Consider the following 23,826-nt stretch of genomic DNA (forward strand, 5'->3'; position numbering starts at 1 on the left):
TTTTGAGCTATTCGCCACCCCAAAGTCATACAAACTTGGATGCGAGTGGACCACAGTGAGGCCCACAAAGTCCCGCAGATTGTTCTTTGATGTGGCTCAGTCAAGTCAGCCAAGCCACATTCTGCTGCCCGCATCCTCCTCCCCATCTCCAAATTATCGTATTTACTCATATCTAATGCCTGTCCATCTGCGTGAAAGCCCACCTTGGTGCGGATGACGTTTTTATCCGAGTCAATGTCGGCCAAAGTGTCGTAGTCGTCCTCCTCCACGGAGCTGAGTGAGTCCAGCCTCGGCCGCCCAGCCATGTTCTCCAAGGAGCGGTCTGCGGGCAGAGAAGAGGACTGGCATCACCCCCGAGGCCTTCATTTGGGGGTCTTCCTTAACCTTTAGGCCCTCCATTCATGGCCTGAACCCCTCCAGGAGGGGAAGCATCTAGGGCTGACATGGGCAAACTTGGCTCTTCCATCACAGTGATGGAACTAGTAAGAGAAACATGGGAAAGGCACCAGGTCCGGATGGTGACAGGTATGGCCAAACACAGAGAGCTCCTTGGAATCGAGGATGGGACTCAAATATATGCCATATTTTTGTACTGTGAGTCCAAATAGGGGCATCCAATAGTGAGGGATGATCAGAGCTGCTGCAACTTGGCAAGATGGAGTGACAGCACCCCCCACCCCCCCATGGCCAGAACCGAGCATACGCCTCCAAGATACTGAAGATGGGGAAAAATATCTATATACCTCTATGTACAGTTGTCTATCTTGTCAGTGTATAATCGGCATTGAATGTTTGCCGTATAGGTTTTCTGTGATCCGCCCTGAGTCCCCTTTGGGGTCAGAAGGGCGGAATATGCATACTGCAAATAAATAAATAAATAAATAACCTCTGCAGGGTTGTGGGATTTAGGGTGAACCAGCCTCATGGATCCAGTCGTTCAACTGGGACCAGAGCAATAGGGTGACTGAGTAGAGGAGGCAGCGCGACGGGGCAGATGCAGGCGAGAGAAAGACCCCTTCCGTCACCCTCTCCTCCCTTCCCTTTCCAGGCGAGCAGCAATCACTCTGCTTTGAGGGCCCGGCCCTTGCAATTAACGCTTTCTTGTAGGAAACCTTGTAGAGATGACCTACTGCTGCTTCCTTGGGTAGCTTTCTGAGGAGGGGACCCCCATGGGAAGTGGCGTCAATCCATATCATTCCGTAACACAATTAGTTCCTGGGTTATCAATGTCATTTCCTAATTGGTTCTACCATCAAAACATGGGAAAAGTTTACTAAACTGAACAAACTTTGTCTTTGCAGGAGGGAGGGACACCCAGCTATAGGACATTATATTATTATACTATAAATATATTGATTATTATATTATAATTGTAATATATTATTATTATTATTATTATTATTATTATATCACACTATGTAATATAATTTTTTTGCCTGGGTTATAAATGTCATTTCCTAATTGGTTCTATCATAAAGTTTACTAAACTGCAAAAACTTTGTTTCTGCGGTAGGGACATCATCCTAATTATATTTATTAGTATATTATATCATAATACTGTAATTGTCTTATAACTACACTATATAAAATATAATTAATATATAATAAATACTACAACAATAAATATAATAAATAATAATACTATGTAATATGATTTCATCAAATTGTGTTACACAGTATTATTATTAATACTATTTATTGTTATAATATTTATAATGATATATCATATAATTATATTTATTAGCATATTGTATCATAATATTTTAATTGTCTTATAATTACACCATATAGAATATAATTACTATATAATAATAAATACTACAATAAATATAATAAATAATGAATAAGAATATTATGTAATATGATTTTATCAAATTGTGTTATAGTATTATTAATACTATTTATTGTGATATTTATTGATATATCATATAATTATAGTTATTAGTATATTATATCATAATATTGTAATTGTCTTATAATTACACCATATAAAATATAATTAATATATAATAAAATATACAACAATATAATGATAATACTATGTAATATGATTTTATCAAATTGTGTTACATAGTATTATTATTAATACTATTTATTGTTATAATATTTATTAATGATATATCATATAATTATAGTTAGTATATTATATCATAATATTGTAATTGTCTTATAACTACACCATATAAAATATAATTAATATATAATAAATACTACAACAATAAATATAATAAATAATAATACTATGTAATATGATTTTATCAAATTGTGTTACATAATATTATTATTAATACTATTTATTGTTATAATATTTATGAATGATATATCATATAATTATAATGTAAAACAATTATAATATAACATAACAAACATGATTATAATATCATGTGCTACATATAATTATTTTATTGTTATAATATTTATTATTATATATTAATTTATTAGCTGTCCCCTGCCACATGTTGCTGTGGCCCAGTCAGGGTATATGTGTATTTTGTATATATATGTGTATGTACGTGTGTTTGCGTATATATATGTGGTTTTGTGCATGCATTGTAATGTATTTTTAATTTTTGGCTTCTGCAGTGTTTTTCAGTGCTTTTATGAGTGATGGTCACTCATTGCCCTGAGCGGTATCTTGTGTCCTAATTTGGTGTCAATTCATCCCGTGGTTTTTGAGTTATGTTAATCCCACAAACAAACATTACATTAGGTTCTTGTGGGTTTTTTCGGGCTATAGAGCCATGTTCTAGAGGCATTTCTCCTGACGTTTCGCCTGCATCTATGGCAAACATCCTCAGAGGTAGAGGTCTGTTGGAATTAGGACAATGGGTTTATATCTACAAACCCACCAAGAAAATCCAACAGATGCTCCATTCAGCAAAGGACAAGAGGGATCCTCTCACCTCTGCAGGAGTCTACCATTGTATACCATGCAGCTGTGGACAAGTCTACAGAGGGACTACCAAACGCAGCAGCATTGCCCAAACACGCATCAAGGAACATGAAAGGCATTGCAGACTCCTTCAACCAGAGAAGTCAGCCATAGCAGAGCACCTGATGAACCAGCCTGGACACAGCATATTATTTGAGAACACAGAAGTGCTGGACCACACCAACAACCACCATGTCAGGCTACACAGAGAAGCCATTGAAATCCACAAGAAGCATGTGGACAATCTCAACAGAAAGGAAGAGACCATGAAAATGAACAAAATCTGACTACCAGTATTTAAAAACTCTAAAATTATAACAGCTAAACAACAGAGAGGAAAAAACCAGGCACAGATTAACACCTCCCAGCAACAGATTTTCCCAGGCTCAGGCAGGCCTTCAAATGCTAATGAAGGTGATCAGCTAAACATTCACACCTAACTGCAGCAGGGAAGAGCTCCTTGCCCCACCCCAGCCATTCCACAGATATATAAACCCATTGTCCTAATTCCAACAGACCTCATACCTCTGAGGATGCTTGCCATAGATGCAGGCGAAACGTCAGGAGAAATGCCTCTAGAACATGGCTCTATAGCCCGAAAAAACCCACAAGAACCTAGTGATTCCAGCCATGAAAGCCTTCGACAATACATTAAACATTACATTATTATTTATATAGATATATTATGTGACATGATTATAATATAATACAATTATAATTTTATGATATAATATCATAATATACATAATTATAATATAATGTGCTATAGCAGGATGTCCCTCCCTCCTTCCCTCAAATACAACATTTGTGCAGTTTAGTAAACTTTCCCCATGTTTTGATGATAGAACCCATTAGAAGATGGACATTGATAAGCCAGGAACAAAAGTTGTGTTACATAGTGTATTCATCCCTTGGGCTAATTAATATTAATAATTTGAAATAATAATAATAATAATAATGAATTACGTAAATATTAATAAGAATGAGCAGAAAGGGGTGCATCCCAATGGGAGAGGCAACACCCCTCCTTCTCTGCGGTCCCACCCATTCGTGGCTTGGCCGGACCCTCCTCAGAAAGCCACCGCTTGCCCAGGGGAAAGGGCACTTGCACCCGGTTCCTGGCGCTTTCTTGGGCCAAGGCGGCCCCCTTCCTTCCTTCCTTCTTTCCTTCCTTCCTTCCTTCCCCGCTCCCCATACAAGCGCCGGGAAGCGGGCACTGGCCCCGATGATTGCAGCCATTGGAGGAGCCCCGTGCCCCTAACGGTCTACCCATAGGGATGGCCCAGTGTCTCTGGCGGCGCTGGCACGGGTCCTGCCCTTGAAAGGAAAGCAGAGGGTTAAACGAGAACAGGGCGGCCCCTTCCTGCCTGCAAGGAGGAGGTCAGCCTGGGTGGCCTCTGGGAGGAGGGCTTTGATGGGGTCTAGAGCAGAAAGGGGTCAGGCTGGGTGGCCTCTGGGGGTCCCTTCCAACTCAAGGATACTATGATTCCACAACCCTAGATGTTGTCTTTTATGGCAAAAGGCGTTTGGGACTGGGAAATATTTAAACAGAGGCTGAGTGGCCATCAGTCAGGAGGGATTGGATGGTGCCTTCCTGCTTGGATGAAAGGAATTGGACTGGATGGCCCTTGGGGTTCCTTCTCACTTTTATGATGCTATGATTCTATGACAGGCTGGGTGGCCGTCTGTGAGAAGGGCTTTGATGGTGTCTATATAAGAAAGGGGTCAGACTGGATGGCCTTTCGGGTCCCTTCCAACTCGAGGCTCCTATGACTTCATGACTGGCTGAATAGCCATCTGTGGGGAGGGCTTTGACAGTGTCTATAGCAGGAAAAGGGTCAGACTGGATGGTCTTTGAGGATCCCTTCAAACTCTAGTGTTTAATTCCATGACAGGCTGTATGGCTGTCTGTGGGGGTGGCTTTGATGTTGTCTATAGCTGAAAGGAATCAGACTGGATGGCCTTTGGGGGTCTCTTCTAACTCGAGGATACTATGATTCCATGACAGGCTGAAGGGCCATCTGTCAGTAATGGTATCCTTCATAGCAGAAGGTGGTTAGACCGGATGGCCTTTGGGGGTCCCTTCCAACTCTATGCTTTTATGCCATACTGGATGGCGTCTGTGGGGAGGGCTTTGATTGTGTCTAAGGAGAAAGGGGTCAGGCTGGATGGCCTTTGAGGATCACTTCTAACTCTAGTGTTTAATTCCATGACTGGCTGGGTGGTTTTCTGTGGGGATGGTTTTGATGGTGTCTATAGCAGGAAGGGGTCAGGCTGGATGGCCTTTTGGGTTCCCTTCCAACTTGAGAATATTATGATTCCACGACCGGCTGGATGGCCATCTGTGGGGATGGCTTTGTTGGCGTCTATAGCAGAAAGGGGTCAGAATGGATGGCCTTTGGGGGTCCCTGGCCATATATGGGGAGGGCTTTGATGGTGTCTATAGCAGAAAGGGGTCAGAATGGATAGCCTTTGGGGGTCCCTTCCAATTTGAGAATATTATGATTCCATGACTGGCTGGATGGCCATCAGTGGGGAGGGCTTTGATGGTGTCTATAGTAGAAAGGGGTCAGACTGGATGGCCTTTTGGGTCCCTTCCAACGTGAGAGTTCTATGACTTCATGACTGGCTGAATGGCTGTCTGTGGGGAGGGCTTTGATAGTGTCTCTAGCAGAAAGGGGTCAGACTGGATGACCTTTGGGGTTCCCTTCCAACTTGAGAATATTATGATTTCATGACCTTAATATAGTAAACTTGAGGGTCCTATGACTTCATGATTGGCTGGATGGCTGTCTGTGAGGAGGGCTTTGACGGTGTCTATAGCAGAAAGGGGTCAGGCTGGATGGCCTTTGGGGTTCCCTTCCAACTTGAGGATATTATGATTCCATGAACTTAATATAGTAAACTTGAGGGTCCCATGACTTCATGATTGGCTGGATGGTCATCTGTGGGGAGGGCTTTGATGGTGTCTACAGTAGAAAGGGGTCAGACCGGATGGCCTTTGGGGTTCTCTTCCAACTTGAGGATACTATGATTTTGTGAATGGCTGGATGGCCATCTGTGGGGAGGGCTTTGATGGTGTCTATAGCAAAAGGTGGTCAGACCAGATTACCTTTGGGGGTCCCTTCCAACTCCAGTCCTATGGTTCTACGACAGGCTGTATGGCTGTCTGTGAGGAGGGCTTTGATTGTGTCTAAGGAGAAAGGGGTCAGACTGGATGGCCTTTGAGGATCCCTTCAAACTCTAGGGTTTAATTCCATGACAGGCTGTATGGCTGTATGTGGGGGTGGCTTTGACTGTGTCTATAGCAGAAAGGGGTCAGGCTGGATGGCCTTTGGGGGTCCCTTCCAACTTGAGAATATTATGATTCCATGACCTTAATATAGTAAACTTGAGGGTCCTATGACTTCATGATTGGCTGTATGGCTGTCTGTAAGGAGGGCTTTGTTGGCGTCTATAGCAGAAAGGGGTCAGGCTGGATGGCCTTTGGGGTTTCCTTCCAACTTGAGACTATTATGATTCCATGACCTTAATATAGTAAACTTGAGGGTCCTATGACTTCATGATTGGCTGGATGGTCATCTGTGGGGAGGGCTTTGATGGTGTCTACAGTAGAAAGGGGTCAGACCGGATGGCCTTTGGGGTTCTCTTCCAACTTGAGGATACTATGATTTTGTGAATGGCTGGATGGCCATCTGTGGGGAGGGTTTTGATGGTGTCTATAGCAGAAGGTGGTCAGACCAGATTACCTTTGGGGGTCCCTTCCAACTCCAGTCCTATGGTTCTACGACAGGCTGTATGGCTGTCTGTGAGGAGGGCTTTGATTGTGTCTAAGGAGAAAGGGGTCAGACTGGATGGCCTTTGAGGATCCCTTCAAACTCTAGTGTTTAATTCCATGACAGGCTGTATGGCTGTCTGTGGGGATGGTTTTGATGGTGTCTATAGCAGAAAAGAGTCAGACCAGATGGCCTTTGGGGGTCCCTTCCAACTTGAGGATACTATGATTCTATGACAGGCTGAAGGGCCATCTGCCAGTGATGGTATCCTTCATAGCAGAAGGTGGTCAGGCTGGATGGTCTTTGGGGGTCTCTTCCAACTCTATGGATGACCATCTGTGAGGAGGGCTTTGACAGTGTCTATAGCAGAAAGGGGTCAGGCTGGATGGCCTTCGGGGGTCCCAACTGCAGGGTCCACCTTGGCGCCTCACCTGTGTAACTGTAGGAGGCTTCGGTGGAGAGGAGGCTGTCGGTGACGTTTTCGGTGCTGGTGGTGGAACCGTTGTCTGCAAAAGCGCCGTCGGAAAGGACCAATCAATATATTTATACGTATATCTATACGCATATAGATCTCGAAAGACCCCCCGCCCCTCCACGTCTCTCGATTGCAAGAGCCAGGGCGAAGAGGACTCACCGAAGGAGCCATAGCTGTAGCTATTGAAAGCCGGGCGTCCTAGGAAGGAGTCGGGGGTGATGTGGGGAGGAGGAGGAGGAGCACGGCCTGCAAGAAAGCAGCAGAGGTTGGGCAAGAAGGGCCAGCCAGCGCCCCAGAGAGAGAGAGAGAGAAAGAGAGAAAGAAAGAAAGGCTACGGCCGCCGGAGAGACTTACCCAGGAGAGAGGCTGAAGGCAAGACAGGAGACAAGAGGAAGAAAAAGGGAGAAGTCAATACAAGCCGAGCGCCTCCAACCCATCCTCAGCCATTGGCTTGCAAGCAGAGGTTCAAGCAAGACAAGAGATGTAAACACACGAACGAACGCTTTCCTATTCTTGCAGAATGGGATCGGAACACCCTGAAAGCTCCTAAAGGTGGCATGGGCCAACTTTGGCCCTCCCTCCAGGTGTTTTGGACTACAACTCCCACAATTCCTAACAGCCGGTAGGCTGTTAGGAATTGTGGGAGTTGTAGTCCAAAACACCTGGAGGGAGGGCCAAAGTTGGCCCATGCCTGCCCTCAATTATTATCTCGTTTTGCATAGTGTTTACGTTTTAATATGGCAGCTCGGGCTCTCCGGAAGGGATTAAATGCAAAGAATTGCAAGTCAAGAACCCTAAATAATATAATAAACAAAGCTAAATAATATAATAATATGATAAACAAAGCTGGGAATGTACCTTCCCCGGCTGAGGCGGAAGAGAAGAGCGAGCGCGGAGATCGGGAAAGGGAGCTCGTGCCTCGCGCCAGGCCTGGGTTTCGGGGACCCCGCGATCGTTTCGCTACTATTATTCAATAATAATAATAATAATTCTTATTAATGATGAGGATGGGGTCTGTGGAGGGTTTTAAACAGAGGATGGGGTGGGACTGGATGGCCTTTAGGGGTCTCTTCCCACTCTAGGATTTAATAATAATAATAATAATAATAATAATATAACCCTTGTATGCTTTCCCTGCATAATGGTAGAAGGGGGTTGGACTAGATGGCCTTTGGGGGTCTCTTCCCACTCTAGGATTTAATAATAATAATAATAATAATAATAATAATAATATAACCCTTGCAAATTATGATAATGGAGTCCTCTTCTCTGAAGTTTTTTAAGCAGATGATGGATGGCCATCTTTTGGGAGGGCTTTTGATATTGCTTTCCCGCATAATGGCAGAAAGGGGTTGGACTAGATGATCTTTGGGGTCCCTTCCAACTCTAGGATTTAATAATAATAATAGTAACAACAACAACAACATAACCCTTGTATATTATGATAATGGAGTCCTTTTCTCTGAAGGTTTTTAAGCAGATGATGGATGGCCATCTTTTGGGAGGGCTTTGATAGTTTTCCCTGCATAATGGTAGAAGGGGGTTGGACTAGATGGCCTTTGGGGGTATCTTCCCACTCTAGGATTTAATAATAATAATAATAATAATAATAATAATAATAATAATAATAATCCTTATTAATAATAACAACAACAATGATGATGGTGATGGAGTCCTCTTTTTGGAGACTTTTAAACAGAGGCTGGATGGTCCTCTGTTGGGACTGCTTTGAGAGAGAGCCCTAGTGCTGGAGCTGAGCCCCACAAAACTGCATATCCCAGGACTCTATGGAACGGCATCAGGTGGCTATAATTTTGCAACTGTGGACGTAATCCCAGGATTGACATTGTACCACAACTCCCATTCCTTCTGCAGACTGGGGATTGTGGCTCTGAGGTTGGGGCATCGTCCCATCCACAAGCCTTGTATTTACATCCCAATATACATACATACATACATACATACATACATACATACCTGTTTCGGTGGTGGGCGTGTCCATAGCAGCCAAGAGGCCCAGGCGCTTCTTCTTCTGCTGCCTGTTTTCGGGAAAAGAAAGCAAAGGATGTTTGCAACTCCAGACCAAAAAACAAAATAATCATGCAAAACAATAACAACAATAATAATAGTAACTCTGTTATGCCCCTCCTGGAGTTCGAAGGAGAGTTGTGTAATAAATACATAATGACAACAATAACAACAACATAACATGATTTTTTTCCAATTTGATTAATACTTTAATAACAATAATCATCGTTTTCAAAAGTATTCCCTCCAGGAACGTCTCAACCTTGCATTGGAAGCCAACACAGTGTTGTGCTAGGAACAGAGCTCTGCAAACAGTGTGTTGCAACACGTTCGTGTGTCAGGCGTGTCACGCAAACACAACGAGAAAACTGAGTTGTGGGCCCGGACTCACCTCCAGTTCTCCCAGCATGCGATGAGGACGGTCAGGACGTAGAAGGAGAGGAAGACGCCCAGGACGAAGAGCATCCCGCCGACATAGGCCTGCGCTGCAGGGAAGGGGAAGGGAGGGGAGAGACAGCAGGAGGAGGGGGCCTTGTGCAGGCCCAGCACATGGGGGGGGGGGGCAGGAAGGGGGTGGGGGGGAGAGATGGGGAAAGCATGGAAACAGCCTCCCCCTCATCCATCTCTTCCTTCCTCCTTTCTTTCCTTCCTCCTCTCTCTCTTCTTTCCTTCCCTTTCTTTCTGCCTCCCCCTCCTTTCCTTCTCTCTTCTTTCCTTTCTTCCTCCCTCTCTTCTTTCATTCCCCCTTCTTTTTTTCCGTTTTCCTTCCTTCAGCCCTCCTTTCCTTCCTCCCCTTTTTTCCTTTCTTCTTTCTTTCTTTACTTCCTTCCAGTTTCCAACCATATCACATAACATTGTATGTGATATTATGGTTGGAAACCGGTCTGAGTCCCTCAAGAGAGGTGAGAAGGTCGGTATACAAAACTTTTAAATAATAATAAATAAATAAATAAATAATTCCTTCCTTCCTTCCTTCCCTTTCTTCTTTCTCTTTCTTTCTTTCTTTCCTTCCTTCCTCTACCTTCTTCCTTTCTTTCTTCTTTCCTTTCCTCCCTCCATCCCTTCTTTCCTTCCTTCTTTCTTTCCTGTCTTCTTTCCTTTCCTTTCCTCCCTCCATCCCTTCTTTCCTTCCTATCTCCCTTCTTTCCTTTCTTTCTTTCCTTCCTCTTCTTCCTTCCTTTCCTTCCTCTCTACCTTCTTCCTTTCCTTTCTTCTTTCCTTTCCTTTCCTCCCTCCATCCCTTCTTTCCTTTCTTCTTTCTTTCTTTCCTTCCTCCCTTCTTTTCTTTCTTTCTTCCTATCTCCCTTCTTTCCTTTCCTCCCTCCATCTCTTCTTTCTTTCTTTCCTTTCCTTCCTTTTTCCCTTCCTTCCTATCTCCCTTCTTTCCTTTCTTTCGTCCCTTCCTTTTCTTCCTTCCTCTCTTCTTTGCTTTCTTCTTTCTTTCCTTCCTTCCTCTCTCCCTTCTTTTTTTTCTTTCTTTCTTTGTTTCCTTCCTTCTCTCCCTCCCACCATTCCTAACAGCCTCAGGGCCCTTGCCCTTTCCCCCTCCGTTGCTTAAGTGGCTGAGGGGGTAAAAGGAAGGGGCCTGAGGCTGTGAGGAATGATGGGAGCTGGAGTCCAAACCCCTGGAAGGAAGGCCCAAGTTGGCCGAGGCCTGGCGTAAACAGACCCAGCCGCCCTTTGGGGCTACTTACAGGTAACGGCTGGTGACACGACCACGTCCAGGGTTTTCTGGCGGTTGCCTTGGTCCACGGGTTCATCTGGCGGGACAGACAAGGCAAGGCTTAGCTATTGTTATGGTGATGTCATGGGAGGGTCCCCTTGGGGCCCCTTCCCACTCTAGGGGTCTATGAAACTGGAATGTGTCGGTAGAGGGGAAAACACATTGGGAAAAGGCATGGAGGTTCCATTAAACTGCAGGAAGAACGTCCTGCTTGATAGCGGAGTACACCGTTGCCTGGTTAGAGTCTTCTTCTCTGGAAGTTTTAAGCAGAGGGCGGATGGCCTTCTGTCGGGAGGGCTTTGATGGTGTCTTCCCTTGCGGAAGAATAGGCCTGGGTGGCCCTTGTGGTCTCTTCCAACTCTACGATTCGTATTTCATAAAGATGATGGAGTCTCCATCTCTGGAGGTTTTTAAGCAGGGGTCAAGTGGCTGTCTGTTGGGAGGGCTGTGATGGTGTCTTCCTGCCTAGCAAAAAGGGGTTAGACTGGATGGCCTTTGGGGTCTCATCCAACTCTAGGTTATTATTATTATTATTATTATTATTATTATTAAGCAGAGACTGGATGGTCCTCTGTTGGGAGGGTTTTGGTGGTGCTTTTCCTGCATGAAGGCAGAAAGGGGCTGGACTGGATGGCCTTTGGAGTCTTATCCAACTAGTATATTATTATTATTATTATTAAGCAGAGGCTGGATGGTCCTCTGTTGAGAGGGCTTTGGTGGTGCTTTTCCTGCATGAAGGCAGAACGGGGCTGGACTGGATAGCCTTTGGGGGTCTCATCCAACTCTAGAATATTATTATTATTATTATTATTATTATTATTATTATTATTAAGCAGAGGCTGGATGTTCCTCTGTTGAGAGGGCTTTAATTGTGCTTTTCCTGCATGAAGGCAGAAGGGGGCTGGACTGGATGGCCTTTGGAGTCTTATCCAACTAGGATATTATTATTATTATTATTATTATTATTATTATTATTATTATTAAGCAGAGGCTGGATGGTCCTCTGTAGGGAGAGCTTTGATTGTGCTTTTCCTGCATGAAGGCAGAAGGGGGTGAGACAGGATGGTCTTTGGAGTCTTATCCAACTCTAGGATATTATTATTATTATTATTATTATTATGAAGCAGAGCCTAGATGGTCCTCTGTTGGGAGGGCTTTGGTGGTGCTTTTCCTGCATGAAGACAGAAGGGGGCGGGACTGGATGCCCTTTGGGGGGTCTCATCCAACTCTAGGATATTATTATTATTATTATTATTATTATTATTATGAAGAAGAAGAGACTAGATGTTTCTCTGTTGGGAGGGCTTTGATGGTGCTTTTCTTGCATGAAAGCAGAAGGAGGTGGGACTAGCTGGCCTTTGGGGGTCTCATCCAACTCTAGGATATTATTATTATTATTATTATTATTATTATTATTAAGAAGAGGCTGGATGGTCCTCTGTTGGGAGGGCTTTGATTGTGCTTTTCCTGCATGGAGGCAGAAGGGGGTGGGACTGGATGGCCTTTGGGGTCTCATCCAACTCTAGGATATTATTATTATTATTATTATTATTATTATTATTATTATTATTAAGCAGAGGCTAGATGGTCCTCTGTCGGGAGGGCTTTAATGATGCTTTCCCTGCATGAAGGCAGTAGGTGTAGGATATTATTATTATTATTATGAAGCAGAGGCTGGATGGTCCTCTGTCAGGAGGCCTTTGGTGGTGCTTTTCCTGCATGAAGGCAGAAGGGGGTGGGACTGGATGGCCTTTGGGGTTTCATCCAACTCTAGGATATTATTATTATTATGAAGCAGAGGCTAGATGGTCCTCTGTCGGGAGGGCTTTGGTGGTGCTTTTCCTGCATGAAGGCAGAAGGGGTTGGACTAGATGGCCTTTGGGGTCTCTTCCACCTCTAGGATGAGATGGCATGGAGATCCTGATCCATCCCAGGATGCAGGCAGATGGCCAATGAGCCGCTCTCTTTCCTCCGTACCTTTGGAGTAAGGATAGAAGCGCAGGGCCCCCCCGCAGGCCTCGTCCTCCGTCTTGACCACCACCACGACGTAGAAGCTGTGGCTGGGGTAGTCCTTCTTCTGCAGAAAGGGAAGGCAAGAGGCGCAACATGGGCCTGGTGCGCATGCAATCACCCCCCGCGAGCCTGGTTGGTGGACTGCAGTCGACTGTGCTTGATGGGCTGAACCGAGGGCGTGAAGTCCCAGCGACTCTTCCGAGGAGGAGCCAGGCATCGAGACGCACATAAAAGAGGCATCCGAATCAATCATTTACTGGCCCCAGCATGGGAAAGGCTGGCTAAACAGGCTGCTCTCCCCATTTATGGAGCACAGCCAAAGCATTTCCTGCAGAGTCTGTTGCACACGCTGCACAGAGTCTCACCCCATTGCAAACAAGACGCCATGAAAACAAAGTTTCTGGAGTAGGACAACGATGTGCAAAGCAAGGACGGTGCCGTTAACCAGGAAATCACCCTTTTCCAACCAGGAAGAGACACAGGGACTTGCCCAGGGCTCCTCCGTACCTGGACCGTGATGGCGGCCTTCTTGGTCATGGTCTGGTACATGCCGATAAAAGCCACGTTGTTGTCCAAGTCGTAGACCGGGCACTGCAGCAAGCAAAGAAAGAAGGAGGGATTATTATGGAGCTATATTCTCATTACTCATCTATGTAGCCAGTATTTGCTTCAGCAACATAAGTACAGACAGTTCCCAAGTTACAAACAAGAGAGGCCCTGCAGGTTTGTTCTTAAGTTGGATTTGTATGTAAGTTGGAACAGGGACGTTTTTGAGGTGTAACTCCAGCCATATATTTATCTATCTATATCTATCTATATAGACACACACACATATATATACACATACACAGGTGGCGTTACACTTCATTCATACACACACACGGCTGGAGTTACACTTCAAAATGTGTGTGCATGTGTGTGCGTATGAAGTGTTACTCCAGACAGACACACACACACAAACACACATGCCTGGAGTTACACTTCATTCATATACATATATATATGTATATGTATATGTATATATATACATACACACACACACACACACATATATATATATGTCTGGAGTTACACTTCAAAGTGTGTGTGCATGTGTGTGCGTATGAAGTGTTACTCCAGACAGACACACACACACAAACACACATGCCTGGAGTTACACTTCATTCATATATATATATATATGTATATGTATATGTATATATATACATACACACACACACATATATATATATATATGTCTGGAGTTACACTTCAAAGTGTGTGTGCATGTGTGTGCGTATGAAGTGTTACTCCAGACACACACACACACACTGCAGCAAGCAAGCAAGGAAAGAAGGAAGGATTATTATGGAGCTATATTCTCATTACTCATTTATTTTCTTCAGCAACATAAGTATTATTTATTTATTATTATTTATTTCGAGGTTTTATATACCAACCCTCTCACCTTCAAAGAGGGATTCGGACCGGTTCACAACATGTGTTAACATACAAAAAATATACAATAACAACACAATGCCACTTCATTGCACGATTAAAATATCAGCACCATACACATTAAAACATGATCATCCCAGTTAAAAGAGCCAAATCGTCCGACACCATCACAATCCCATTCATCATCCTCTTTCATGTGGGTGAAGAATTAAATCAGTTGTCAAATGTCGTGTTCCACAACCAGGTCTTTGTTAGTTTCCTGAACGTCATGAGGGAGGCGGCAGTTCTGATCTCTAATGGGAGGGAGTTCCAAAGTCGAGGGGCCACCATCGAGAAGGCCCTGTCCCTCGTCCCCACCAGCCGTGCTTGTGCAGGCGGTGGGACCGAGAGCAGGGCCCCTCCAGACGATCTTAATGGTCTTGATGGTTCGTAGGGGAGAATACGTTCGGAGAGTCTGACAGTCCCCAAGTACAGACAGTCCCCAAGTTACAAACAAGAGAGGTCCTGCAGGTTTATTCTTAAGTTGGATTTGTACGTAAGTTGGAACAGGGACATTTTTGAGGTGTAACTCCAGCCATATATTTATCTATTTATATATAGACTAGCTGTCCCCTGCCACGCGTTGCTGTGGCCCAGTCTGTCGATCTGGAAAATAATGAGAAAGTGTTGGTTTCTAATCTATGTGATGTGTTGATGCTTGTGGGTAAAAAGTATTTCTTGCTGTTTCTTTGTCAGTGTGGATGTGGAGAGTGTCTGGTTTGCCCACCCTGGAACATGTAACATATAATTGCCCTTCGTTAAGGGTTTCTTTCAAATCTAGGATACTATATCTTGCTGTGTGTGGATCATATATATATATCTATATCTATGGCTGGATGGCTCTCTGTGAGGAGGGCTTTGATTACGTTTCTTGCCCTGGTGAAGGGAGTTGGACTGGATGGCCTTCAGTATGGAGGTTCTGTTGGTCATGGGGGTTCAGTGTGGGAAGTTTGCCCCGATTATGTCGTTGGTGGGGTTCAGAATGCTCTTTGATTGTAGGCGAACTGTGAATCCCCAGTAACTACAACTCACCAAACCCTTCCAGTATTTTCTGTTGGTCATGGGAGTTCCGTGCACCAAGTCTGGTTCAATTCCATCACTGGTGGAGTTCAGAATGCTCTTTGGTTGTAGGCAAACTATAAATCCCAGCAACTACAACTTCTTAATGTCAAGGTATATTTTCCACAAACTCCATCAGTGTTCACATTTGGGCATATTGAGTATTCGTGCCAAGATCTATCATTGTTTGAGCCCAAAGTGCTCTCTGGATGCAGGTGAACTACAACTCCAAAACTCAATGTCAATGCTCACCTAATCCTTCCAGTATTTTCTGTTGGTCATGGGAGTTCTGTGTGCCAAGTTGGGTTCAATTCCATCTTTGATGGAGTTCAGAATGCTCTTTGGTTGTAGGCAAACTATAAATCCCAGCAACTACAACTTCTTAATGTCAAGGTATATTTTCCACAAACTCCACCAGTGTTCACATTTGGGCATATTGAGTATTCGTGCCAAGATCTATCATTGTTTGAGCCCAAAGTGCTCTCTGGATGCAGGTGAACTACAACTCCAAAACTCAATGTCAATGCTCACCTAATCCTTCCAGTATTTACTGTTGGTCATGGGAGTTCTGTGTGCCAAGTTGGGTTCAATTCCATCTTTGATGGAGTTCAGAATGCTCTTTGGTTGTAGGTGAACTATACATCCAAGCAACTACAACTCCCAAATAACAAAATCAATCTTCCCCCCAACCCTACCAGTATTCAAATTTGGGCCTATTAGGTATTTGGTCCAGTGAATGAATACACATCCTGCTTCTCAGATATTTACATGACAATTCATAACAGTAGTAAAATGACAGTTATGAAGTAGGATTGAAAATAATGTTCTGGTTGGGGGTCACCACCCCATGAGGAACTGTATCAAGGGGTCGTGGCATTAGGAGGTTGAGAACCACTGTTCTAGAGCAGGTTGCCACGAAGGCCGTATTGTAAACAGCCACTCACAACTCTCTCGTCCTCAACCAGTCCAGAGTCCAAGCCAATGCAGATGAGTACAGCAAACTATGCAAGGGTGTTTCAGAAGTCGTAGTCAATAGTTCATTCCAAAGGGCAACACCAAATCATCCGAGTCTAGGTGTAATCCAGAGTTCCAAAGCCAAGGTCCACAACACAAAGATACACACAAGGTCAGCAGACAGAGCTCCAAGCTGTAGCAGGCTCCAAACACAACGAGGTTCGTGAACACAATCATCTTCTTGGTTCTAGGTTCCACAAGGCTTAGAAGAGTTCTGGATACCATAATCCACCAACTCGGGGGGAACACCAGCAGTATCCACAGACAAGTAGAACAGATACTATTCTCCCCAAGAGCAGTCTCTGCTCGGTTCTTTTTATGTCGCTGGTCATAGCGGCCTCCTCTCTCTTGCAGGCCTCCGCCCTTAATGACTACTGCCTGTAATCTCTTACACACAGATTACTCTGCCCTTTAGAACCAGGAGGAAGAGTAACCCCTTCCCTACCTTCTGACACATCACCACCCTCTGGGTCATGATCCTGCCAAGCCTTCTGTATACTAACCCCCATCAATATGACCCTAACCCTAACCCAAACTTCCCACACAAAACCCCCATGACCAACACAAAATGCTGTGTGTTCTGATGGCCTTTGGTGACCCCTCTGACACGCCCTTGTGACCCCCAGGTTGAGAAGCGCTGCTCTAGAACAGTGGTTCTCAACCAGTTGTTTTTGGCCTACAACTCCCAAAAATCCTAACAGCTGGTAAACTAGCTGGGATTTCTGGGAGTTGTAGGCCAAAAACATCTGGAGACCCCAGATTGAGAATCATAGAATCAAAGAATCAAAGAGTTGGAAGAGACCTCATGGGCCATCCAGTCCAACCCCATTCTGCCAAGAAGCAGGAATATTGCATTCAAATCACCCCTGACAGATGGCCATCCAGCCTCTGCTTAAAAGCTTCCAAAGAAGGAGCCTCCACCACACTCCCTCCGGGGCAGAGAGTTCCACTGCTGAACGGCTCTCCCAGTCAGGAAGTTCTTCCTCATGTTCAGATGGAATCTCGTCTCTTGTAGTTTGAAGCCATTGTTCCGCGTCCTAGTCTCCAAGAAAGCAGTAAACAAGCTTGCTCCCTCCTCCTCCCTGTGGCTTCCTCTCATATTTATACATGGCCCTCATCATATCTCCTCTCAGCCTTCTCTTCCACTAGAAGAGCCACTGCTTCTAGCCACTTCTAGAACCACTGCTCTAGAACCTTTCCCGCTCCTGACGGTTCCCCGGTTGTACCTACCAGGACGTCTTGGACGGAGATGACTGAGCAGGGGAACTTGGTGGCGGAGGTCACCTTCACGATGACTGAGTCCACGCCCTCTGGGAACTCGTACTTGAAATACTGCAAGAGACGGTCGGAGAGGGACACATTATACATATAGATTCCCAAACAGACAACAATCGGACCCAACATTTGTTCTCCCACCCAAATAATTCTCATTAAACCCTGACTAGGAGAGTGTGGGACAAGGGACGGAAAAGGGACTCACTCACCTGTGGTTGAGCGGCCGTGGCATTGAAGCTGAAATGCTCCCCGGTCCTAGGAAGAAGGAAACGCAATGAAGGGTCGGTCAACAAGGCTTATGTTGGAATACGGGCTTCCATGGAATGCATTCCCACTCTACCCCACAGAGTGTCTTAAAACTGTCAAAACTTTGTTTTTGTGGGAGGAACACCCGGCTATATTTATTTATTTGCAACATTTCTATGCCGCCCTTCTCACTCCGAAGGGGACTCAGAGCGGAATGAATATCTCACGGAGTCTCAGTCGATTCAGCATAGTTTCTAGCACAAGAACAAAGTTTCTGGAGCACGACGTCTTTGAAAGGAAGGACCGCCCAATGAAATGGGTAATAACACTTTCAAACCAGGAAGAGAATCTTTTTCTGCGTTGGCTCCTCTTTCCTTGGCCCTCCCCCATTTCCTCCCATTGGGGTGGCTTGGGACCCAAAAGTCCCCGTGGGGCTCACCTGAGCACAAAGTTCTCGACGCGCGTGACGCGCAGCTGGTAGGAGGCATTCTCCCGAGAAAGGGTGGAGACATCCACGTAGAAGAACTGGGTGTCCACCTCTTTCTTGGTCTGAGGCTGGCAGAGCGTCCGGCTCACGTCCTGGTAGAGGTACTTCCGCTGGTACCTGAGGGGGGAAGGAAGGAGGGAGAGAAGGAAGGAAGGGAAAGAGATAGGAAAGGAGGGAGGGAGAGAGGGAAGAAGAGAAAAAGGAAGGGAAGGAGAAAGGAAAAGGGAGGGAAAGAGATAGGAAAGGAAGAAGAGGGAGGAAGGGAGGGAGGAAAGGAGAAAGGAAGAAAAGAAGGAAGGAAGAAAAGAAAGTAGGGAGGGAGAAGGGAAGGAGAAAGGAAGGGAAAGAGGAAAGGAGGGAGAGGAAGGGAGGGAGGGAGAAAGAGAGAAATGAAGGAGGCAGGGAAGGAAGGAAGGGAAAGAGATAGTAAAGGAGGGAGAGAGAGAGAGAACAAGAGAAAGAGGAAGGGAAGGAGAAAGGGAGATGGAGGAAAGGAGAAAGGAAGGAAAGAATGAAGGAAGAAAAGAAAGTAGGGAGGGAGAAAGGAAGGAGGGTGGAAGGGAAAGAGATAGGAAAGGAGGGAGAGGAAGGGAGGGAGGGAGAAAGGAAGGAAGAAAAGAAAGTAGGGAGGGAGAAAGAGAAATGAAGGAGGCAGGGAAGGAAGGAAGGAAGGGAAAGAGATAATAAAGGAGGGAGGGAAGAAGGAAGGAAGGAAAGAAGGAAGAGAAAAAAGGGGGAGGACGGAGGAAGCAAGGGAAAGAAATAGGAGAGGAGGGAGGGAGGAAGAAAGAAGGGACGAAGAAAGGAAGGAAGGAAGGAAGGAAGGAAGGAGGAAGGGAGGGAAGGAGGCAGGCAGGGGAGGAAGGAAAAATGCAGAGGAAGGAGAAAGCGAGGGGGAAAGGAAGAGGAAGTAATAGGAGGGAGAGAGGGAGGAAAGGAAGAAATAGGTAGAAAGGAGGAACAGAAGCATAAGGAAGGAAGGGGAAAAGAAAGGAAATAATAGGGAAGTAAGGAAGGAATAGGTATGAAGGGGGAACAGAAAGATGGAAGGAAAGGGACAGGAAAGGAGGGAGAGAGGAAAGGAGAGAGGAAGGAAGGAAGAGGGGGAAGGGAGGGAAAGAGATAGGAAAGGAGGGAGAGAGAGAAAGGAAGAAAAAAGGGAGGGGGAGAGGAAGGAGGAAGGAAAGAAGGGAGGCAGGGAGAGAAGGAAAGAAAGGAAAGAGAGGAAAGGAGGGAAAGAGAGGGAGATGGAAGAAGGAACAATAATAATAAGAACAAGTAATAATAATTTATTTCTATCCCACCACCACCTCCCAGAGGGACTCGGGGCAGCTCACAGAACACTCAAGGTGTAACATGCAAAATACAACAAGTGCAAAACATAAATAATAAACAGTCAATATAACACCACAAATTCACCGAAACCCCCAGTAAAAAAAAATAAACACACCAACTGCTGTTGGTAAAAACAGGAATATTCAATCATAGAATTGGAAAGTGCTTAATAAAGAATCTGAAGGTCTTCATATGTATTATGAAAGAATCTAAACAAGGACAAAGGCTTGTCAGAAAAGCCAGGTCTTTAATTGTGTGTGGAAGGTTTGCAGGGTGGGGGCTGGGCTGATCTCCCTGGGGATGGCAGTCCAAAGCTGGGGGGCCACCATCGAGAAGGCCCTCTCTCTTGTCCCCACCAATCACACTTGAGGAAGGAAGGAAGGGAAGGAGGATGGAAGGGATGATCAGTGGCACCCATGGGGCCAAGAGGACAGTTCCAGACCAAGTCCTAGACACACGTGTGCTTCCCTTCACTCTGAGAGCCCCCTTCAAACACTTGGCAGGGATGGAGTGGGCTTGGCCACTGACGGATGCCCTGGAAGGTGTTAGGTAGGCTGTTAGGAATGATGGGAGTTGGAGTCCAAAGCAGCTGGAGGACCTGATGGCATACTCACAGGCCGCGTAGGATGAGTGGGACCTGGAAGGACACCACGGCCTCCTTCTGCCGCACCACGAAGAGGACGGGGGTCTCCTTCTGCTCCGAGAGAACATTGACCGAGACGCGGACCCCCTCCGTCTGCAAAGGGGAGAAGGAACAAGGGGGTCGGTTGGGGTTATCTTTGGGATTTCGGCCTCACACCCTTTCACGTCTCTTTGTGCCCCTTGAAAGAAGAGCAGGGCATCGTCCCTTTCCCCAAAAGCCACCCAAAAAGTTAATGTTGTACTTCATCACACATTCGAGAATGAATCCACTTTCAATCCGGTTTCTGCCTCCTGCAGGATTCTGGGGTTTGTAGTTTAGGGAGGAGCCTTTACCAGCCTCACTCAAAATAGATACCAATAAAATTACATTAATTGAGGCATCGAGATTAAATGTTTTTGAATATTTACATAAAACTGTAATTTAAGATAAGACTGCCCAACTCTGATTAAACCATTCTGACCTTCTTCAATGTAAATGTGCTTGCATATCCTTCCAATAAAAATAGAGTAAAATAATAAAGGTAATAATAATAATAATAATAGAGTAAAATAATGGAAATGTAATACTAACAATAATAGAGTAAAATAATAAATGTAATAACAATAATAATAAATAGCGTAAAATAATAAATGCAAGAATAACAAGAATAATAAAGTAAATGAAAAATGTAATAATAATACATTTATTATGTATTTATAACAGAGTAAAATAATAAATAACGAGTATAAGCTGAGGGGGACTTTTACAGCCTACAAAAAGGTCTGAAAAACTAGGCTTATACTCAAGTATATACAGTATACATATACATATACATATATTTATTTATTTATACATATATACATATATATATATAGAGATAGAGTATTGTTTTATGCTTATTGCTTTTTGTTTTATTGATGTGTTGTTTGGGCTTGGCCTCATGTAAGCTACTCTGAGTCCCTTGGGGAGATGGTGGCGGGGTATAAATAAAGTATTATTATTATTATTATTATTATTATTATTATATATCTTGCAAGCTACTCTGAGTCCCTTGGGGAGATGGTGGTGGGGTATAAATAAAGTATTATTATTATTATTATTATTATATATCTTGCAAGCTGCTCTGAGTCCCCTTCGTGGTGAGAAGGGCGACATATAAATATCATAAATAAATAAATAAAAATAAATATGATTAGGGTTATTACAGTCCTAGACTGGAAGCTCCTGCCAGGCCATCAAGGATCCACCTTATAGGCAGTACAGCTGTCCTTGCTGCTTTTGTGACCCTCTATTGAGAGCTCCTGCCAAGCCATAGGGCCATATTATAGGCCAGGTAGAATTAATGTTGTGTACAGGATTGCAAGGATGTTACTGAAACCCTCGAGGAAGAAGCTCCAGCCAAGCCATTGTGTACATTATGAGTAATTGTTGTGATGATGGTTGTGAGGAGGATGACCACAGAAGGCAAAGGGAGGTGAGGACGTGGCTCTTTCTCTCTCTTCCCTTCCTTTCTCTTTTTCCTCCCGCCCTCCTCCTTTCTCTGTTTACTTTCCTTCCTCCGCTTTCTCTGTCTTTCCTCCCTCTGTGTTTCTCTCTCTTCCCTCCCTCCTTCTTCCTTCCCTTTCACTCTCTGTCTCCTTCTTTCCTTTTCCTTTCTCTGGCTTTCCTTTTCTCCATTCCTCCCTCCCTCTTCCTTCCCTTTCTCTCTCCCCTCCCTCCCTCTTTCTTTCCTTCTCTCTTTATTTTCCACCTTCCTTTCCTTCCTTCCCTTTCTGTCTTTCCTCTCTCTGTGTTCCTCTTCCTTCCCCCCTTTTCCTTCCCCTTTCTCTCTTCCCTGCCTCTTTCCCTTTTTACTTTCCCCTTTCCTTTCTCTATTTTCCTTCTCTTCCTCCCCCCTCCTTCTTTCTCTTTACTTTCCTTCCTTCCCTTTCTCTCTCTTTTTCCTCCCCCTTCTTTCTCTCCCTTCCTTCTTCCCTCCCTCTCACTCTCTGTCTCCCTCCTTCCTTTCTTCCTTTTCCTTCCTCTGACTTTCCCTCCCTCCTTTCCTCCCTCCCTCTCTTTACTTTCCTTCCTTCCCTTTGCCTCTGTCTTTCTCTCTTTCCTCCCCCTTCCTTTCTCTTTCTCTTCCCTCCCTCTTCCTTCGCTTTCACTCTGACTCCTTCCTTCTTTCCTTTTCCTTTCTCTGACTTTCCTTTCCTCCCTTCTTCTCCTTCCTCCCTTGCTCTCCTTGTGTCAACACAGCCTTTGCTCCTCCTGCCACTGTGGCAGCAGGGGAGGCCTCCCTCCTCTCCCCCCATTTCCCCTTCTCCCCTTCTCCCCTCCTGACCCTGTTCCGGGTGACGGTGTGGTTGAAGGCGTAGATGTCGAGGAGGGCCTCGTTGACGGACTCCGAGTACAGCCGGTCGAACTCGGCCTCCTTCTGCACCACCGACTTGCCCGCAGGAGCCGGAGCCTCCCCCAGCGCCGCCGCCACACGGGTCAGCAACACCAGCACCAGCAGAAGGGCCAGGCCGCCCGGAGAGGAGGGGTGAGGGTGGTGGGCCTCCGCCATGGCCGAGGAAGAGGAGAAGGAGGAAGGGGCCGCATCCCCTCCTGGCCTCCTTCCCTTCTTCTTCTCCTTCTCTTCCTTCCTCCTCCTCCTTCCTCAGCGTCAGCTCTTAGGCCGCGCCCTTTGCAAGGAAAGAGGAGGAAGAGGAGGAGGAGGCGCCCCGGAAGCAGCTCCAGGACGCTCTGGAACACCCCCTTCCCTCCCTCTCGCTGCTTTCTTCTTCTCCTTCTCCTTCCGGGTGTCTCACAGGAAGGCCTCTCTCTCTCTCTCTCTCTCTCTGTGTCTCTCCAGGAGAGACAGGAAGCCCCTTCCTTCCCTTCCCTTCTCTCTTTCCTTCCTTCTCTTCTCCTTCCCTTCTCTACCATTCTTTTTTCCTTCCTTCTCTCCTTCTCTCCCTCTTTCTCTTCCTCTCCCTCCTTCCTTCTCTACCTTTATTTCTTTACTTCTTTCTCTCTTTCCTTCCTTCTCTCCTTCCCTCCTTCTCTTCTGTGGCGGCAAAAAAAGCCAATGGGATTTTGGCCTGCATCAAGAGGAGCCTAGTGTCTAGATCTAGGGAAGTCATGCTCCCCATGCTCTATTCCGCTTTGGTTAGACCACTTTACCTGGAATATTGTGTCCAATTCTGGGCACCACAATTCAAGAGAGATATTGACTCTAAGCTGGAATGTGTCCAGAGGAGGGCGACTCAAATGATCAAGGGCCTGGAGAACAAGCCCTATGAGGAGCGGCTTAAGGAGCTGGGCATGTTTAGCCTGAAGAAGAGAAGGCTGAGAGGAGATATGATGAGGGCCATGTATAAATATGTGAGAGGAAGCCA

General features: G+C 45.3%; 1 protein-coding gene across 7 annotated transcripts in view; it reads right to left on the reverse strand.

Moving 5' to 3' along the window:
• Positions 1 to 23,142, reverse strand: part of SIDT2 (SID1 transmembrane family member 2) — a 41,588-nt gene extending 18,446 nt beyond the window's left edge. Inside the window, exons 1-15 of one of the 7 annotated variants that reach the window (XM_067470840.1) lie at positions 22,788 to 23,142; positions 20,454 to 20,575; positions 18,457 to 18,621; positions 17,981 to 18,026; positions 17,727 to 17,828; positions 13,455 to 13,538; positions 12,912 to 13,011; positions 10,906 to 10,971; positions 9,603 to 9,696; positions 9,161 to 9,222; positions 7,538 to 7,549; positions 7,343 to 7,429; positions 7,140 to 7,214; positions 4,202 to 4,249; positions 204 to 322 (exon numbers count right to left, since the gene is read on the reverse strand). In XM_067470840.1, coding sequence (XP_067326941.1) covers positions 204 to 322; positions 4,202 to 4,249; positions 7,140 to 7,214; positions 7,343 to 7,429; positions 7,538 to 7,549; positions 9,161 to 9,222; positions 9,603 to 9,696; positions 10,906 to 10,971; positions 12,912 to 13,011; positions 13,455 to 13,538; positions 17,727 to 17,828; positions 17,981 to 18,026; positions 18,457 to 18,621; positions 20,454 to 20,575; positions 22,788 to 23,012 — 1,407 coding nt within the window. In that variant the 5' untranslated portion in view covers positions 23,013 to 23,142. Of the gene's footprint in view, positions 1 to 203; positions 323 to 4,201; positions 4,250 to 7,139; positions 7,215 to 7,342; positions 7,430 to 7,537; positions 7,550 to 9,160; positions 9,223 to 9,602; positions 9,743 to 10,905; positions 10,972 to 12,911; positions 13,012 to 13,454; positions 13,539 to 17,726; positions 17,829 to 17,980; positions 18,027 to 18,456; positions 18,622 to 20,453; positions 20,576 to 22,787 lie in introns of those variants that run through there. The other 6 variants (XM_067470841.1, XM_067470842.1, XM_067470843.1 and 3 more) reach the window with 6 other exon arrangements.
• Between the last annotated feature and the right edge of the window lie 684 nt (positions 23,143 to 23,826).

The sequence above is a fragment of the Anolis sagrei genome, chromosome 7 (assembly GCF_037176765.1).
Source record: "Anolis sagrei isolate rAnoSag1 chromosome 7, rAnoSag1.mat, whole genome shotgun sequence".
In the NCBI taxonomy this organism is placed as follows: Eukaryota; Metazoa; Chordata; class Lepidosauria; order Squamata; family Dactyloidae; genus Anolis; species Anolis sagrei.